The sequence below is a fragment of the Anabrus simplex genome, chromosome 7 (genome assembly GCF_040414725.1).
Source record: "Anabrus simplex isolate iqAnaSimp1 chromosome 7, ASM4041472v1, whole genome shotgun sequence".
Lineage (NCBI taxonomy): Eukaryota > Metazoa > Arthropoda > Insecta > Orthoptera > Tettigoniidae > Anabrus > Anabrus simplex.
Window position 1 is genome coordinate 177,564,152 of NC_090271.1, and position 20,551 is coordinate 177,584,702.

Below are 20,551 nucleotides of genomic sequence, written 5' to 3' on the forward strand. Positions count from 1 at the left end.
AAGGTTCAGTCATTTTCTGGTTCTGGTCACCATGTTTCGTCAAAATCAGAATTTTTGAGTTAATAATATGCTTTACCTTGAGCCCATAATATAAAACATAATATAAAAGAAAATCTAAAAATTAAAAAGTTATAAATAATTAAGACCTACTTTGCAGGTTGTAGACCTCGTCAGACCCAATGATTTCGTCCGTCAGAAAACCTCCTGTTAAGAAGAACGGAAGCCTCTCCGTTCAAGCCCTATCTCTGCTCCAGGCCAGAAATTCCAGTTCTTCTGCATCACAAGAAACAAGTTTTAGCGATACAGACTGCGATATTTTTCAACATTTATTAGTAGTTGATTATATACACATATTTCTTTCAATGACACAGAAAACTAAGTTCCTGTTTCACAGCGGGAGAGTATTTAGCTTCAGCCTAGAATGTTTCTCCGCACTCCAGGACCACGTTTGCGAAAGTACAACTTATCGTGAAGACAAAAAACACAGTACGGTAGCGACAGAAGTGCAGGAGTCTTTTTCTAAACCTTGAAAATTACCTTTGGGAACTGAAAACACTGAAGGTTTTCCAAAGAATAATTTGTAATTCGAGAATCAAAGAATATTGTCGATTAATACGCAAAATGCTTTTGAATTATTTTACGATAGCCTCATGTTCAACCGAGAGCGTTGTATGAGAGATAAGGTCTAATCAAGTGGTTGTGAGAAACGTGCAGGAACAAGGAGCCGATATTACACATTCTGATGTCAAACTTCTAAGACAATCAGTGTTAGAAGAGGCTACTTTTTTTTTTGCTTTACGTCGCACCGACACAGATAGGTCTTATGGCGACTATGGGACTGGAAGGGGCTAGGAGTGAGAAGGAAGCGGCCGTGGCCTTTATTAAGGTACAGCCCCGGCATTTGCCTGGTATGAAAATGGGAAACCACGGAAAACCATCTTCAGGGCTGCCGACAGTGGGGTTCGAACCCACTATCTTCCGAATACTGGATACTGGCCGCACTTAAGCGACTGTAGCTACCGAGCTCTGTGAGGCTACTTTTAAACTTCACTGAATGACATTGAAGAATCATGTAATCAACTACTTAGCAGCCTAAATGGGATCTTTTCTTTTAACAATTTTGTTTTGTAAATCCTGAAAGCAAATTTGCTACTTAAGGTGTAAAGACAATCAAAACACGATGTACAAACAGTTTCCCAAAACTGGCCCTGGCGTCTTGCAAACAGGTTGATGTCTCTTCGCAGACGGACTGAGTGTCTACTTATCCTTTGCAAACGTGGCTCCTCACACGGAAAACATTACGCTGAATGGAACAGTTAGGATAATTTTGGTATCGTACACCAACTCTTAAGAGTACTCACAACAATGACTCCCTCACGCATTCACAGGGATAAGACTGGAGAGACTGAATTCATTCTCTGAGTGAGCACTATACAGACTTCCTTTTTCGACAGCTTCCTGCTTAAAACAAGTTCTCTCACTATACCATCCTGACATGATGGAAGAAGTCTCAATTGTACAAACTATGACAGTTGAAGTATTATATTTAAGGAACTGATTATTGCCTAATATCAGCTATCTTATCTACCATATAGTTTAGCACCATGTATAATGTGTAAAATATCCGTATAGAACCTAACAAATAGTTTTTTACGATTGCGGAAAGGCCTCTATTGCAATGGACATTTACGCTAGTGTATTGTTCTACGGAAGTGGCCTAATTTAAGAGATCAAAGACAAGTTTACACAGGTCAGAATGAGACACTTCATATTGTATTTGGAACATCGCCTTCAGGAAAGGTATGCGAGATAAATACTCATTTCAAGAAGACATTTCGATCCACTATCTCTGAATCGGGTTTGTTATCGTGGTTACTAGGAGCATTTATTATTAAGCGTGCAAAAAATGAGCGCAGAATATATTTTCCACACTCCTTTCGGAAAACAAATGTTCGGTGGAACGAGCGAGTTGGATGTGTTGTTTGAGCCGTGCAGATGTTGGCTTATATTCGTAGATGACTGGTTCGAATCCCATCATCGGCAGTCATGAAGATCGTTTTCCATGGTTTCCCATTTTCACAACAGGCAAGTCCTTAATGCCACGGCTGATTCCTCCCCAGCCCTAGCATGTTTCTATCCCACCGTCGCCTCAAATCCATTTCAATAGGTACGACGTTAAAATACTAGCAAGAAATACGTCTAGCAGCAGTTTTTTTTGGGAAACTGCATTTTCCCGCAATTTCGTAGGAAAATGCTTTTGTGGGTACATAGCCTGTCATCGTGACATCTTTGCAATCATAACAGGCAGTTTCTGGCTAGCAGTAGGTACTCTAATGATTTTGCGAAAGAACGACTGCCATCAGGAATTTATGATCCACCATATAAGTCAACATGACGAAAGCAACGGGAAACTACCTCACTCCTCATTTCCCTAGTACGCCTCTTCAGTAACACCTAGGCCATCTATGACAGCTAATGGTGAACCTGTTGAGGATCCAACCAGCCTTCGGGCTGAATACCCAACATACATATAAGTCAACACATGCAAAGATTTACACTATTGTAGTTATTTTCCAACCTTTCCCGTTGCGGCCGCAATTCGAATCCTGACGAATGCATGAAAGAACACTGAAGTGAAATGTTACATCTCTATGGTTCATATACGACTTAAAACTAGAGCTCCTGCAGCTAACAATCACATCAACAGCCACGTAAAACTGTGAGCTTGTTTCTCCCAGTCAAGTCTTTGGAAGAAGTATAACAGGTTCTGGCAAGAAGAAAATTACAAATTCATAGTTTTTGAGTATGGATACATTCAACAAAAGGAGGATGGAAGTTACATGTTTCCACTATCCACAGACTCCATACGAAGTGGTATAGAGAGCCGTCGCTTATGTCCCCGTGAATTAACTGGTACTTATTCCTGTGATAAGCTGAACGCCCCTCCAGAAGTGGAAATCTCGTTTCTAAATGTTTCACCATCCTGGCAGGGAATCAAACCCACATCCTTCTGAGTGAATCGAGTCCACCTTTACCCTAATAATAATAATAATAATAATAATAATAATAATAATAATAATAATAATAATGGCTTTATGTCCCACTAACTACAGTACTTTTACGGTTTTCGGAGACGCCGAGGTGCCGAAATTTGGTTCCGCAGGAGTATTTTTACGAGCCAGTAAATCTAGCGACACGAGGCTGACGTATTTGAGCACCTTCATACACCAGCGGACTCAGTCAGAATCGAACCTGCCAAGTTAGGGTCAGAAGGCCAGCGCCTCCCAGCCGTCTGAGCCACTCAGCCCGGCACCTTTACCCTCTCGGTCGGGCAATTCCCTTACTAAAATACCAAATTCCTGCGGGACTTCGACCTGAACCCAGAATCAAAAATCTCGTCCACGAGCCTCACTGCGATCAACACGTCAAGTTTCATCTCACGTTTTAGGTACCAGTAGTTAAATAAATATAAAGCAATCTGACGACGATGGAGCAAGGGAGGACGGAAAAGGTCTTGATTCGTGTGCCTATAAGAACGTCAGCATACATGTACGTAAAACGTTTCTTGAACTACTAGTTAAATGTTACTGGCTTTAAGAGAGGGCAGCGTGCTCTTGAAAGATATTCTTTGCGAGCAAGTCAGTGTATTGGTCTCTCATATGTAAGCTTTCTTATATGCCATTCGTCTGAGACGAGGTTCGATACTGCAACTTTGAGCAGGCCTAACCAACTACATAATACGGCCGATGAATGTGTGATATGTTTCTGGGAAGAAGAAACAAGGGAGCTAATCAAAGAATGAATATGAATGAAGGATGCTTTGTCTTGGAAGGAAAATAATTTCAAGTTCCTGGAATCGATAATGGCTATGTTTAGATGAATTTTTGAAAATTTATCATTGTTCACATGTAAAAGAAACCGATATCTATCGGTGTTTATGCACTATTGTTTACAGCCCACTATTTATTCTGCCATGGGTTAGAACAAATTCGTTAGCGCCAGCGACTTCGCTGTCTCGTGTTTAGCTTCGATAAAGCAGTAGAAACAACAGAATAGAATTTAATTTAGTCAGGCACTATGTTGCATACAACAGAAATTCTCAAAGGAAAAGATAACTATAAAAGCACATGCAAATACTCAAAATAATATGTAACTGCAATAGACTATATATCAAGTTTGCAGTTTCAAAGAAAAGCTGCTCTGCAAAAAAATTATGCATGATTACACATTATTTAAGATTACACCTGAATATATTGATTGGTAGTTTTTTCTGATCTGATGGCAATTTATCAAACACGTTTAACTGAGCAATAAAATCACTTGAATTTGATTTCATCGGTTTTTATATATACCATAATAAGTGCATTATAAATAGCCTATGTGTGTTCACAATTATCATGAGACTATGGTATAACAGTTATTTTTCTTATTCAGCCCAGTCGCTATTATGAATGGCGTGAAGGTGCTACTAATAGAGTCGATCAGTACATACATTTTGGTGAGTTTGCAGACTTGTGTGTAATAGCGCTTACAGGCAGTCGGAATGAGAAATGTAGCGGGAATAAGGCTTACTTCTTACTTGCCTAGTACGCCTCTTCAGTGACGCAAAGGTTTTCTGTAGTAGCTGAGGGTGAAACTGTTCTGGATCTGATCAGCCTTCGGGCTCAGGATTCAACATTCAATTCGCAATAGGAAGTAATGTTTCTTTTAATAGATTTTCGATCTGCTGAGTTACCCCCTACAAAAGAAGTAGACTATCCAGCTTATTTCATTCTCTCTCTCTCTCCCACTCTCTAATTTCCGATATTTAGAAATAGAGGGAAAGTACCTCTATTCAAATTCTAAGTAGGTTATTCGCTTCCCTTTATTATAAAAGTATAGGAATAGTATTGCTCTCCCTTCGGAAACCCCAGTGAAAGATGAGACAAGAGGAATCATTGTCATTCTCAAGCCTCTGGAAGGTTTATCTGTATCATTATAGCCCCTATGGAGAAAACACTTGAGTGAGAGGCACATCAACACTCGAGTCAAGCATATTGCCCCTGTAGTCAGTCAACACACCGGGCAGGCTCCATTCCTCAGCAGGGCGTATGACAAGGGTCATTCTCAAAAGCTACTTTAAACTTTGCTGACTCCAACAAAGGGGCCGGAACGCCGCGGGGGGCCATTTCCCGGCCTGTTACCCCGACACAAAGCACATGTCAACCCCCTGCTGCTAATGTCAGGAGCAATGAAAGGGCGCAGATTCTCATGGAAATTGTAAGGTGTTGAGTTGGGGTGCATTTTTTATATCACCTGGGGCCTGCTGCCACATTAACGACTCAATATTATGTTACATATGCTTGGGCAATCCTGAAAAAACTTGACTTTTCGCGGGGAAAAGATACATCTTATTCTATTATTATTATTATTATTATTATTATTATTATTATTATTATTATTATTATTATTATTATTATTATTATTATTATTATTCAACTTTCATGGAAATGTGAGCCATATCAGCGTTTGGTCATAAGCAATTTCAATAAATTCTGATATTTATTACTGTTAAGGTAGCTAAAAGAAACCAACGGAAATACTGATATTTCGTTCTAAAGGTTGCCGTTCGAATCACAATAATTGAAAAAGGGCGCAGCAGACAGACAGGTAGACATCTCGTCTTAAAACAGCGGTAAGAACCAAAAATATAACAAGACCTGAACCATTTTACTGAGCTTTCAAATTAACGAACACATTTTAAAAATGTATTTATTTAATTAATTAATTAATAATTAATTAATTAATTTACAAGTGCCGAAGCCTCCATGGCTCAGGCGACAGCGTGCCGGCCTCTCACCGCTGGGTTCCGTGGTTCAAATCCCGGTAACCCCATGTGAGACTTGTGCTGGACAAAGCGGAGGCGGGACAGGTTTTTCTCCAGGTTCTCCGGTTTTCCCTGTCATCTTTCATTCCAGCAACATTCAATATCATTGGGCTGATCACTTAGATGTTAGGTCCCTTAAAACAACAAACAACAAGCATTTAATTTCATCTGTCAGTCATTAAGCATTACCGCAGAGGAGTGCGACAGGATTCGGCACCCGGCACAATTCCTATAATCGTCGCCAGATGTGGGCTTTATTCATTCCATTCCTGATCCGGTCGAATGACTGGAAACAGGCTGTGGATTTTCACTTACAAGTGCCGAAGTTCGGGTGCTTTCGAATTTTCCAAAATTTGACGCTACCCCAAGTTGCAAAAATGTGCACCTTTGCCGCATTTCTAGGCCAAGAATAGGGGTATCCTCCTTAACCACATTCTTAAGGCGACACCCCGGAGATAAAAATATATTTTTACCTAATGCATAGATTTTCACGAAACTTTGTGGAATGTCACTTACATAAAAGTAGAGATATCACGAACATTTATTTCATATACAATATTAGACTAATAGTTTTCCAAAAAAATTGAAATTTTTAATTCTATTTTTTCATGAAATTTAATTAAAATGTTAATGTAAATTCGTAATTAGGTAGATAATAATTCTTTTAAAAGCACTACGTACTGATTTTCATGTACATAATTTATATAAGGATATATATCGTACTAAAGTTTATGTAATATCTTGGACTTAAAAATCTTTACTACTTGAAAAAATTCTGCAATCAAAAATTCCATACGCAGGTTTCGTAATATAGCTGTGATACATATACCATAACAATTTTGTTACGTTTGGCAGAATAATATGGGAGAAGAATGGGTTTTAAATGTAAAATTACAATTGGCAAACAAAGCAGTATTACAGTGATAAATTGTTTGAATTCAGTGGAATAACTTCGTGTCAAGAAGAAAGAAACTCAGTGTTTTCAATTTTAGTCATTAAAAAATTCACCAAAATGAGTTAAATATCTATTTTTACCTCCGGAGTGTCGCCTTAATTATGCATTGCACTATCTTACGAGATGATTCAGCCTGCAGTGAAAAACAGGGAGTACGACAAATTATCGACTAAATACCGACTGTAACTATTATAAACGGCTATGGGTAATAAAGGGTGATATGACAGATAATATAACCCATTAGACTAACTTTTAGCCTAACATGCGCTATTGGTATTAGAATTACGTAGGCGACTAATGACTTACGTGACTGAGTGCATCGTAATACAACTATACACATCTGACTTTTTTTACAAGTTGCTTCACGTCGCATCGACTCAGATGGGCCTTATGGCGACGATGGGATAGGAAAGAGCTAGGAGTTGGAAGCCACCCTGGCCTTAAGGTACAAATAAGATAAATTCAGTCTCTTTGCAGCCGACCGCGCTAATATAGACGACACTTCACAACAGTACAGGGAAGTCAAAATTAAGTGGTTCGTCTGGAAACTTGAGTCTTCTAGAGATTATCTCGAGTGTGGATACTTTATGCCCACAATCCTGCAGAAAGAAGCTATCGGCATGCCGTCCTTTCAAGTCACGGAATACCGTTCCCCCAGACCACCACAATGAAAGTTCTCAGTCATCTTAACACGATTTACAATGCAAACGAAAATGTAAAACTGAAGACCTGAACAAAAATGTTAGTAAACAGAAAATTAATTGTTTCGTTCAATCAAGCAGACATCTTGAGGTGAATCAGATCACATTAAAACATAAAAGTAACTTGGGAAATGTATACAAATATCACATACGCTTACGAAATATTACTGTAAACCGGTTATCGCACTGGAAAATAAATGCAGGTCAAACAGTTTTTAAATGTTATTCTGTATTTTTTTAAAAAGGTTTTCTTTCAGTTGCAGTATTTCGTATAAGTTATATTATAAATTGCAGTGCCTTTGCTGGCGAGACCAAGTGCGTACAGTGCACTATGTCGTCTGGTATGGGCTAGAACAAATTTGTTATTTTCTTTGAACTATCTCAGTCTCATCCTTTGCTTTAACACGAACGTGTATAAGGTATGAGCGATGCTAGTAATACCATTCTTTATGCAACCAGTCCCTGTTATGAATGGTGTGAAAATATAGCGCAAATGGTCAGCTGATGCGTGCATTTCTGTGGGTTTGGCAGACTGATATGTAACAGTAACTACTGACTCTGAAGAAAGTAACGGGAAACTACCTCACTCTTCACTTTTCTAGAATGCCTCTTCAGGGACGACTAGGCCATCTACGACAGCTGATGGTGGAACTATAGATGATTAAACCAGGCTTCGGGCCGAATACTCAAACATACATTACAAATTGTGTTTGACGTAAATTGAGACAATGAAAAAAAATGACTAACCAATGTAAATGAGAGAGACCCACTAGTGAGAATAGTTGAAGCATGTCTACGGAGGAACATAATCCGAATAAACAACAACGTAGAAATTTCTGAAGACATAATACAGACGAACGGAGTTATGCAAGGGGATCCCATGAGTCCCACACTTTTCAACATTTATACAGCAGATGTGAACCGCATAGTAGAGGAAGGATCAAAAGCAGAGCTGATCCTATACGCAGATGACATGCTGATCGGAGCGAAAGAAAAGGAGGATGTGCAAAGGGCAGTCCGCAGACTAGAGACCTGGGTGGAGGAAAACAGCCTACAGATAAATGAAGAAAAGACAGTACAAATGACCTTCAGAAAAGGTGGGAAATCAACGCCCAAAGACAACATAACATTACACCAAAAGCCATTACAAAAGGTACGAAATTACAAATATTTGGGAATAACACTACAGACAACGGCGGCGTCCTTTGGTATACATATTCAAGAAAGAACGGCAGCAGCAATCAGAGCCTCATACAGCATCCAAAACATTTCAAACCTTTCAATCAGCACGGCGATGAGACTTTTCAAGACGACAGTAGCGCCAGTGATAACATATGGAATTGAGATCGTGTGGGAAAAGCTGAAGATCGGAGACCTGATGAGAATAGAAAGAATAAAAGCAATGTTCATGAAGAGGATTACCCGAGTCGGAAAGACAGCGCCATCCCGGATGGTATACGAAATGCTGCGGGAGACGTATTTCATAGAAGACATACGATCACAGTTCTACCTACAATCAACGGAAGCAAGCAGGGCACTAGTAAATATCAGGGAAAGGAAGAAAAGTGAAATCGACCTCGACTTCTACGCCTCACCAGCGATGACGGACGATAGATGGACTAGAGAGTGCAACACACAGCGCCACGTGATAACACGACTCTCCATACATGGGTTTCACCACAAGGTATGCGTAAACCAGAAGTTCCATGAGCCAGACGAAGATTGTAAGTGCATTTTGTGTGGACAGAAGTGTAGAAGATATCACATCATAACATGCACGAAAAGAACCAGGACAATTACAGACTATAGCAAAGACTAAAATGTGAAATTTATTTAATGCTCAAACTTGAGTGTACATTTCTCTATTAATTAATGTAAATGTAAAACTGAAGACCTGAACAAAAATGATAGTAAACAGAAAATTAATTGTTTCGTCCAATCAAGCAGACATCTTGGGGAGAATCAGATCACATATCTCAATAAATTACGAACACGCGACAAAAAGTATTATTTTTCTTCTATCCCTAGCTGGTGAGTGGCAATGTGGGCAAACCCCGTAGCTAGTACACTGCTGTGGGTGGCTCCTGGACTCCGAGCAGCGTGCACGACTTGCTTCCATTCCTTGCAATTGGTGACTTAAGACCTTGGCTCTTCAGATCTTCCTCGATGTTCTCGAACTATGTTTTCTTTGGGGAAGTTCATTTGTATCTTCCACAGGGTTGATCGTTGTCGACAGAGGAGTTGGTGCGAAAGTCGACAAAGTTGACCGAACCATTGCAATCGTCACTTTTGAATGTTATCTTCGATGGGTGCTTGGGTGTTGCGCCTTCTAAGTAAGAATGCGTTTCGAACACTATTACGTATAAAAATTCCCAGTTTCTGACGTAGGTATCGCATTTGAAATACTTCAAGTTTGTCGAAGAACGTGCCCCTGCAAATTTAAAAATTATTGTCTTTCTTTTTTTGCTAGTGGTTTTACGTCGCACCGACACAGATAGGTCTTATGGCGACGATGGGATAGGAAAGGTCTAGAAGTTGGAAGGAAGCGGCCGTGGCCTTAATTAAGGAACAGCCCCAGCATTTGCAAACTACCGCCTATCCTTCTCACTATCTCATTCGTCAATAACGTCCGATTACTCTAAAACATTACGTATTCCACTCTTCTGAGGCTCTAGCCGAGTCTGGCATTGCCTTCCACTCGAATAAGAACGCAACTTGGTAGATGCCAGTACAAGAAACGTACGTGGAAGGCATCTGACAACCCTTACGATGATTGCGGTACCGTGCCTCTGTCCATTCTCCACATCGCCACATTGGACGTCCATGTGGACAGGGAAGAAGCAGTGCAGTGGCGAAAAAGGCTGGACATATATTTGTGATAGCTTGTCGTTATTGGTTAGGGACCTAGTCTGTCTTTTCTTATGTACATTTTGTTTGTAGGTAATATGTAGAGGGGAATCGGGTAATATGGAATAGTCGGGCAATAAGGAATACCACAATATCTTGCCTGAGGGGTACTGCTCTCACGTGGAAACTCGTCGAATTACGGTAAATGTTCTCATGATGCTTTGTATTCACTTTCGACATGCTCGTGAGTCAGGGGAGCAAGAATATTTGTTTTCCATATTTAAAAAGCTTTTGCAGGTAATTCTTTTAAAGCTTGTATTAATTACCAAAACTGGGTTTAGTCCTGGGAAATCCAATGTTACATATTGTACAAGAGTTGCTTATATTGCTACACCAGTGTAACTTCCTTGTTGTGCAAAGTTTAGGGCATGACAAATCCTTTAATTCCAGCATGGTGTGTCGGGATATATGGAATACTGTTTTAGTTTCAAAGTAAAATGACGTTTAAAATTAATTAAAATTAATTGCATTAATCCTGGTATATTATAACATTTAATTACCTATAGATCTCAGTTTCTGCATATGTGACTTTTGTCACTGAATGAACAAGTGACTGTAAAAAGAAAACTCTGAATAATTAGTGTATACAGATTATCATTCAAGTTAATTACCAATTTTATTCTTTCGATTTTTAAAATTTCTGTACGTCCACCTGTAAGAACGTTCATTAAATATAACTGAATGAATTTATTGAAGTTGAATTTTAATTTACATATTATTTACCCTACTATTCCATATTAGCCGACTATTCCGTGTTACCCACCAAGTGCAACTTTTTGAAAGAAATAATTTTGACGTGAAGACATTAACAATTTACAATTTCAAATTATAGAGAATCTTGGCTAATTATTTGAATTTTCAAACCATATTTATTTATATTTCATAACTGATTTCGGTAAGAAGTTATAATGCCAAAAGTAAATGGTATTCCATATTATACGACTCTCCCCTAATGTAATTTGTATCCCTTTGCCGTACAAAGTGATAACGCTCAGGCCCCTCTCTTTCATATTTCCTATCTTAGCTCTCATGGACAACTGACACCGACGACACCATATTTTCAAAGCGTGGAATGTTGTAGGTTCGAACCCAGTGTCTCCCGGATGCAAGCTCACAGTTGCGCGCCCCTAACCGCACGGTCAGTTAAAATACTGCTCCTAACGCATAGGCAATAGAGGCATGTAAGCCTACATAGTCTTCGTTGACTGTTCATGAGAAACCTACAACCTGTTTCCCAGTCAATGGCCGGATCAGGGATGGGATGAATGAAGCCCCCAACTTGCGGCGAGGATAGGAATTGTGCCGGCTGCCCAGGCCTGTCGCACTCCTCTGGGGCAATGATTAATGACTGACAGATGAAATGAAATGATAGTGGAGAGTGTTGCTGGAATGAAAGATGACAGTGAAAATCGGAGTACCCGGAGAAAAACCTGTCCTGCCTCCACTTTGTCCAGCACAAATCTCACATGGAGTGACCGGGATTTGAACCACGGTATCCAGCGGTGAGAGGCCGGCGCGCTGCCACCTGGGCCACGGAGGCTCTTCCGTTGACTGTTCATATCGCTATATATTGGTCCCATTGCATTGGCCAGCATTCGAACCGTAACAGAATGTGACGTCCGAAAGTGGTACACAACTATAGGCCTACAATTTTTCAATGTAGTCTCCGTTACTTTCAATGCAAGTCCTCCAGCGCCTAAAAAGTGCATTGATTCCTCTAGAAAAAGAATCCTTAGGCTATCTGCATAGCCACTCATGCATCGCCTTCATCCTTCATCTTTATCATTATAGAACGGAACCTTCTTCCTCCCAGCGTCTTCCTGGGTGGCTCAAATATGTGGTGATCTCTAGCGGCAAGGTTTGGTTAATATGGTGAATATGGTGGATGTGGAGGACGCCCAAAGTGGCACGTTTTGGGTGGTAAACTGTTGTAGGGTAGTATGGGGCATGTTGCTGTTGTGACAAGTTTGCATTGTCGTACTGAATTAATTTGTTGCGCTGACCTTGCGTCACTTTGTAATCTGCATGCCTTCGAATGAAGCAGCGGTCGCTTCGTAGGCCAACACTCATTAGGGCTGTGGCGCTATGGGGGTAAATGGTCGCCCAATAATGTTCCAGTTATTCTTGTATTATGTACAGTGAAACATAAGGCCGAAATTGGCACGCAGACAACCCAAATGGCGTCAAATCAAAGTGTTTTCACTCAGTAGATGGGGCTACTGACCAACGATTCGCAACTTGCTGCCGCTTCATGAAATGTTATATTTTACCGGTGCTGCTTTAAGGTGTCGAAGGGAGGATACTAAAGACTCTGTCAATGAACAGACTTTAAAACTCTGAAATGTAGATGTATCGCAGAATGTTTGAGATTCGTGAGGTCTTAACCGTCCGCCTCTGTGGTGTAGTGGTTAGCGTGACTAGCTGCCAGGCCCGGGTTCAATTCCCGGCTCTGCCACGAAATTTGAAAAGTGGTATGTGGGCTGGAACGGGGTCCACTCAGCCTCGGGAGGTCAACTGAGTAGAGGTGGGTTCGATTCCCACCTCAGCCATCCTCGAAGTGGTTTTCCGTGGTTTCCCACTTCTCCTCCAGGCGAATGCCGGGATGGTACCTAACATAAGGCCACGGCCGCTTCCTTCCCTCTTCCTTGCCTATCCCTTCCAATCTTCCCATCCCTCCACAAGGCCCCTGTTCAGCATAGCAGGTGAGGCCACCTGGGCGACTTACTGGTCATTCTCCCCAGTTGTATCCCCGACCAAGAATCTGAAGCTCCAGGACACTGCCCTTGAGGCGGTAGAGGTAGGATCCCTCGCTGTGTCCGAGGGAAAAGCCGACCCTGGAGGGTAAACAGATGATGTTGATGATGATGATGATGATGATGATGATGATGATGAGGTCTTAACCCTCGCAAAACGCAGGAAAGCAGACTATTTCAATCACATCTTGCAAAATGACGAAATCAGCCATATACAAGATACAAAGGAAAACTTGGAGCGGGCTGAGAAGATTATCCTTCGACAGTGTTTTAATATCCACAATACGGCAACCTGTGATACAGGGAACACAAGAAGAGAAAGATACTCCATGATGGTAGCCGACGCTCTTCGAGGAGACGGCATCAGAATTATTATTATTATTATTATTATTATTATTATTATTATTATTATTATTATTATTTATATAATTATTAATGTACCGGGTGGTACACCTCCACGCCGCTAATTTAAATGCGCGCCAGTTAAAACTCCTCTGCTGGAGGAAGTCTGAACTTTATTGACGGTATTAATTTTCTACCTTCTCAGAAGATGTCACTACCTGTAAATTTTGGAGTTTTAGAACTGTGTCACTTTTGATGTGTTTTTGTTTCGCTTGAAGTAAGAAGTGTGAACTTTCTCTTCTAGAGGACACTACTGAAGATCTACAATAGTGCAACCTAGTGCGGAGTCAGAGAACTATTTTTTTGGAGAAAATTTAATTTCAAGAGTTTGTTCTTTGTTAAATTTCTTTCTGTCATTGTTTAAGTTGGCAATATTTACCCCTTTCTTCCCCTTGTTATGAATGTATCCAATCCCGAATTTCTTCTATTAATTTCTGACCAATCTGGTGTATCTTCCCCCAACTTGAATCTGTTGCGGGGTCCTACCCAATAAAGAGTTTGTGGGAGGGTGTTTTCTTACCCCCAACGACTAGAACCTTCCGCGAGAGGATATAAACTGCTGATTTTCGGGTCTCCGGGCCACTTCTGTTCCATCTTTCTGTGCGTAAGGTACACAGCAGGGGGCGGGAAGCGCCTCTTTCTTCTCCAGCCGTTCAACACAAGGTAATGGCCAATTAATAACTTCTTTCGTTGCTAGATCAGCAGTTTAACTCTCGGGGCGGGTTCTAGGCCTTCCCACATGTAACTTTCCTTTAAAATGTAAAAACAACTGGTATCTATTCTATTTTCAAACGACATATCGGGATAGAGAGTGTTTAAACCTCTCGAGCTCCCACTCACATCGTCTTGAGGTGAACTTATTTTTCTCAACCAATTCTTCCGTAATGTAATGTAAATTGCTATTAAGTCACCTCTGTAGTATGGGATTAGCCCTTGTATTAACGGCCTAGTGCCAAGTAGGTCTTAAGCAAAGTGTATTAGGAGTGCAAGTTCGCCTCCTCTCAAATTGTATTTTAGAGGTCATGTATTAACCTTCTTGTCATTTAACAGACCTCAGTAGGTTGGGTATTTTACCCCTGTGTATATGTCCTTTGAGGACAGCTTAAAAGTGGAGTTCGGAGTGGCCTATGATAGGCTTGTATTTTAGGGGGAAGTTGCCCTTTCTTGAAAATTGTGTTTCTGCCTCAAGGAGGCTTTTGGGTGTAATTGGAAGCAAATGTTTCTGGCATGTTTGGGGGTTTTCGGCCCCTTTGTTGTATGGTGTTCATTGTAAGGTTGGGCTCTTTGCTCAAGAATTATGTTTCTGACTTTTGAAGCCCCAAATGGGGTACCTATGTAAATGTATTTTTGAATCGTGTTTCGGCTACTAAGTACCTGTTCTATTTGTTGTTACCTAATTTTGCAAAGAAAATATAACCTTGTTAAATTTTAAAATTAATTTCACTTTAGTAGCTTGAGACCTATTCACCACCCAGCACCTTCTTTCATGCATAACTACCACCAAAACACGGTAACAATTAATAACACATTATTAATAATTGTTAATTATTTATTATTATTTAATAATAATAATGTTATTGGCTTTACGTCCCACTAATTACTTTCTCGGTTTTGGGGGACGCCGACGTGCCAGAATTTAGTCCCGCAGGAGTTCTTTTACGAGCCAGTAAATCTACCGACACGAGGCTGACGTATTTGTGCACCTTCAAATACCACCGAACTGAGCCAGGATCGAACCTGCCAAGTTGGAGTCGGAAGGCCAGCGTATCAACCGTCTGAGCCACTCAGTCCGGCATTATCATTATTATTATTATCATTATTATTATTATTATTATTTATTGTGCACTAAATATTCCGGTAGCCAGCCCCGTGGTGTAGGGGTAGCGTGCCTGCCTCTAACGCGGAGGCCCCGAGTTCGATTCCCGGCCAGGTCAGGGATTTTTACCTGGATTTGAGGGCTGGTTCGAGGTCCACTCAGCCTACGTGATGAGAATTGAGGAGCTATCTGACGGTGAGATAGCGGCCCCGGTCTAGAAAGCCAAGAATAACGGCCGAGAGGGCTCGTCGTGCTGACCCCACGGCACTTCGTAATCTGCAGGCCTTCGGGCTGAGCAGCGGTCGCTTGGTAGGGCAAGACCCTTCAAGGGCTGTTGTGCCATTGGGGGGGGGGGATATATTCCGGTAAGGGCTAAAATAAACTTGTCACTTCCATCGATCTGTCCAAAATGGAAGTAGCAGAATTATCACTGATTCCATCAATGACAATCGATATGTAGCCCGTCCCTGTAATGAAGAGTGTGCAAGTGTTGCTTTTGTAGAATGAGAATTAGAATATGAATGTTTTCGATAACATGTATTATTTGAGTGGCAACTACTCAGTTAAAATTATGTTAGAATGTTTTAGTTTTAAGGCGTGTTCTAGCTCAAGGATATTCGCGGGGCACAGGCCTTTCAGAACCATAAAATGATACATTGACTGTTCCCCAGGCCTGAAGCAATTAAATGTCTCCCAAGATGACTAATCTCTCGCAAGGCTGAAATGCTTGTTTAGTTTTTCCCGGAATGAATGTCAATACGTGTGAGAACAATCCGCCCTCACCAGGCCAGCTCAACATCTGCATGCTGTTGGTACACAATGGGCCTCCCGCTTGACCCGAGCATGACAGCTCAAAGGCGGCCTTTGTGCACTCATTGCAGGCTCGCTTTACCCGGCAAGAGTCCTCCATCTAAAGAGCCTCTTTACGACTCTAATTGGCGCTACATTGTGCTCCCTTGTTATTCCTGCAAATATGCTTGAAATCACAAGTTTCCTTTCTCAAACAATGCACCAGTCCAATTAATCCCAGTCCAAGCTTCATACCTTGCATCCAACACATAAGCTATATTAAATGTAATGGGAGCGATACTCCACGAGACTGTAAACGCCCACTCAGTACATTCTTAGACAATGAATGTAACGTGGAGAATGCTTGTCAGTGTGAAAGATCGCTTATATTTTGAGTGTACTGAGTAGGCCTGTGTAGTTCAGTTTTTTAGAAATAAAAAAAACCTGTTTAAAGAACCAAAATGATTTAGTCAAATGAGACTACTGTCTCAAAACTTCATGCGCGAGGAAACTCAAAATAATTATTTTAAAACAAGTGTTCCTAATGTGGAATACCATTCTTTTTCAATAATCATAACACATTTTAATGAACAATTATTTTTCGCAACTTGCTTTACGTCGCACCGACTCAGATAGGCCTTATGGCGACGATGGAACTGGAAATGGCTAGGAATGGGAAGGAAGCGGCCGTGGCCTTAATTAGGTATAGCCCCAGCATTTACCTGGTGTAAAATGGGAAACCACGGAAAACCATTTTCAGGGCTGCCGACAGTGGGGTTCGAACCCACTATCTCCCGAATACTGGATACTGGCCGCACTTAAGCGCCTGCAGCTATTATAAAACAATTGAAGATGATCAACTAAAAGTTTTTACAACGTTCATTTGCTGTCATCGCGATTTTCCCCTTGCTTGTTTCTGTGAGATACACAAAATAACTGTTCCACAAGGTGGCTGACCTTTCCGTAATGCCTTCCATTCAGTATCGAGATCACGGAGACCGGACAGATCATCTGTGGAATAATTACTCGAGAAGTTTCTGTATTCTCATTTTCTTAACCACTATGTTCATAATTCGCTTTGTCTTCGATTGGGATGAACTTTCGTCAAAGTTACTGCAATTTGGAGGATAAATTCTCGTAACTGCGAAATAATTTACAGTGACAGATTCAATTTGTGGTTTGAAGTAACCATTGACAAACAGCCTTGAGTTCCTCTTCTTCAAAGCACTCTAGCCTACCAGTAGAACAAACTAAAATACGTATCAAGGTAATTTGAAAAAAAAAACACTGTTAGATTGTTTTAAATTCAATTCAATATTTCCTAACAAAATATTATAAACTTAAAGATAAATGGGATAGGCTGTGTCCAGATACGGCAGAAACTTCATTCTTTTCTTTCACATGAATACATAGTGTGAATGGAGAGTTCAGATGATTTGATTTGTTTATTTATCATCAACAGAGTTATTAATTCTCCAATTACATACGATATAATACATTCAAATAATAACAATATTAACAGCACTTACTACTACTACTAATTATAACTAAGCAATCTATATATATAAAATAAGAGTTTTGTCTGTACATTGCTCAGAATTTGAAAAGAATGGTATTTCTGTATCGGTCATGTCCACAGTAACAAGAAAATGTATTTTTTACTTTTCCGTAATGTCTGTCTGTCTGTCTGTCTGTCTGTCTGTCTGTCTGTCTGTCTGTCTGTACACGCATCACGAGAACACGGCTGAAGAGAATTTAATGAAAATCTGAATGTAAAGTCGGATGATGAACCGCTGCAATCTAGGCTATAAATTTTTTAATCACGCTGAGTGAAATGGTAGTTTAGGGGAAGGCCTAAAATTTAATTGTCAAATATTTATTTTATTAGTGATCGTATCTTCACGAAAATTGGTATGTAAAGTCGGGGAATAGGTCGCTATAATCTAGGCTGTCAATAATGTTATTCGCCCTGAGTGAAATGGTAGTTTAGGGGAAGGCCTAAAATGCAATCTATATATAAAATAAGTGTTTTGCCTGTGCATTGCTCAGAATTTGAAATGAATGATATTTCTGTATCTGCCATGTCCACAGTAACAAGGAAATGCATTTTTTACTTTTCCGTAATTTCTGCCTACCTGTCTGTCTGTCTGTCTGTCACGAGAAAATGGGTAAACAGAATTTAGTGAAAATCGGTATGTAAAGTCTGAGAATAAGGAACTGCAGTCTACGATATAAATAATTTTGTAGGACACCCTAATATCACAGAGTCGAAAGAAAACTAATGTGAAGGCCTGCAATATAGAAAGCTCATAAACGTTATCAACAATAACATTACATTGACCATTGTTTGTTGTGAAGTGCTTTTTGTCTTCTGTTTCCTCTCATCCCCGATAGATAGGATTACTGCAGCGTACCGAGGTTTTTTAATTTGTTTGACGTCGCACCGACACAGGTAGGTCTTATGGCGACGATGGGATAGGAAATGAATAGCGGTGTGAAGGAAGCGGCCTTGGCTTTAAGGTACAGCCTGGTGTGACTGGTGTGAAAATGGGAAACCACGGAATACCATCTTCAGCGTTGCCGGCAGTGTGGTTCGAATCCACTATCTCCCGGATGCAAGCTCACAGCTGCGCGCCCCTAACCACACGGGCTACTCGCCTGGTCGTACCGACTGTAACAGCCTGCCTGTATATTGGCGGGAAGTAGCTGGGGAGTAAGATAACTTTCTTCTTTAGCATGCCATTCCTCTGGTTCATACATTTCCTGATATATCTGGTACGTAACACACTGGTTCATCATAGCATTCGAGCTATTCAATCCCTACACTGAGGCACTGATTGGAATGAGTAGTGTGCATATTTAACTGGAATAATGACAGAGGAGTGTTCACGGCAGTCTGCGACCTGGTTATTCCAGCTCTGGAACCATGGACTCTTAGATCGGCACCGTAGTACTGTTCGTTGAAAGTGAAAAAGTGTGCGGTTTTTCATTTGATCGAGTATTTTATATGAGAACATTGCTTCCAAATTGCTACATTCCTACTGACGTTTTTGTAATGATCTTTGTTGAATTCAGTTAGGAAAACCACCAAGTCAGTCTTTCTGAGAATCCCGTAGCGAAGCACGGGTACATCAGCTAGTATATAATATAGACATATTTACAAAAACATTTAAAAAAAGACATGAAAACAGATAAGTGTTTATACATTTGGAATGATCAAAGGTGTATTATTTATTATTATTATTATTATTATTATTATTATTATTATTATTATTATTATTATTATTACTATTAGACCTATTATTATTACTATTATTATTATTAGACCTATTATTATTATTATTATTATTATTATTATTATTATTATTATTATTATTATTATTATTATTATTATTATCATGGGATTTCTGAATTCGAATAGTCCACTTTCACTAGCTCAGCTGTCAAACAGAGATGTGTACAACAGAACTACTTTTAAAGTAAGTTCTGTACAAAAGCTATGTACCATTTTAAAAGTCTAAATATATGGAGCAACTTGGCAGTGCCGTTAGGATCGCGTAGCTGTGAGTTGGTGGGTTCGAATACCACACTCGGCAGCCCTGAAAATGGTTTTCCGCGGTTTCGCATTTTCTCACCAAGTAAATGCCGGGGTTGTACCTCAATTAAGGCCACGGCTATTTCCTTCCTAATCCTAGCCCCTTTCTATCCTTCCGTCACCGAAAACATTCGATGTGTTAGTGTGACATTAAACCAATAACAAACGAAACAGTCGAAATAGTTACATACGGTAATGGAAGTTCGTAATTTCTCTGTAGATATCAAACAGCCTAAATCTAACCAATGTTTGAGAGTTCCCTTCTCTCCCCTGTTCGTACATTCCCTCTTAGAAAAATATACTGCATTGATCAAAGTGTCATGAATAAAGAATTACCTTTTTGGTGCGCGACGTACAAAATAATGATACTGGCGCCCATTTAGGCCTATGTGAAAGCAAATGACTCAGCGCCAATATTCTAGAGCTGCCATCAAATATGACTAAAATACTCAAAATGTGATCTCATGTCGAAACAAGTCCGAAATATGTATTTAAATGGCAAATACAAACCACTTATTTGCGACAAAAATCACGCGTTTAAAACGCAGTTAGGTATGAAAATAAAGGCAGGGAACAAAATATACTCCACTTACCTCAAGATCAGGATCCGCGGGGCGCTCCTGATGCTGGCGATAGGCGCGCTGCTTCTCCTCAAAGTCCCGCAAACGTTGGTTGTAGCGTTCGATCTGATCACGCAATATGGAGTCCTCAATCTGCAATTAATTATAACAAATGCATTAATGATGGCATTTTAACATAGGCACTCT

At 40.3% G+C, this 20,551-nt stretch overlaps 1 protein-coding gene across 6 annotated transcripts in view; it reads right to left on the reverse strand.

The window, feature by feature from the left end:
• Positions 1-20,551, reverse strand: part of LOC136877020 (protein big brother) — a 213,039-nt gene that overhangs the window by 69,296 nt on the left and 123,192 nt on the right. For 3 of the 6 annotated variants that reach the window (XR_010860698.2, XR_010860697.2, XR_010860696.2), the window contains exons 5-6: positions 20,378-20,497; positions 151-273 (exon numbers count right to left, since the gene is read on the reverse strand). Coding sequence is in view for 2 of the 6 variants with exons in the window: in XM_067150813.2 (XP_067006914.1) it covers positions 20,378-20,497 (120 nt within the window). In the remaining 4 variants the exon portion in view is untranslated. The remainder of the gene's footprint in view (positions 1-150; positions 274-20,377; positions 20,498-20,551) is intronic. The other 3 variants (XM_067150813.2, XM_067150814.2, XR_010860699.2) reach the window with 2 other exon arrangements.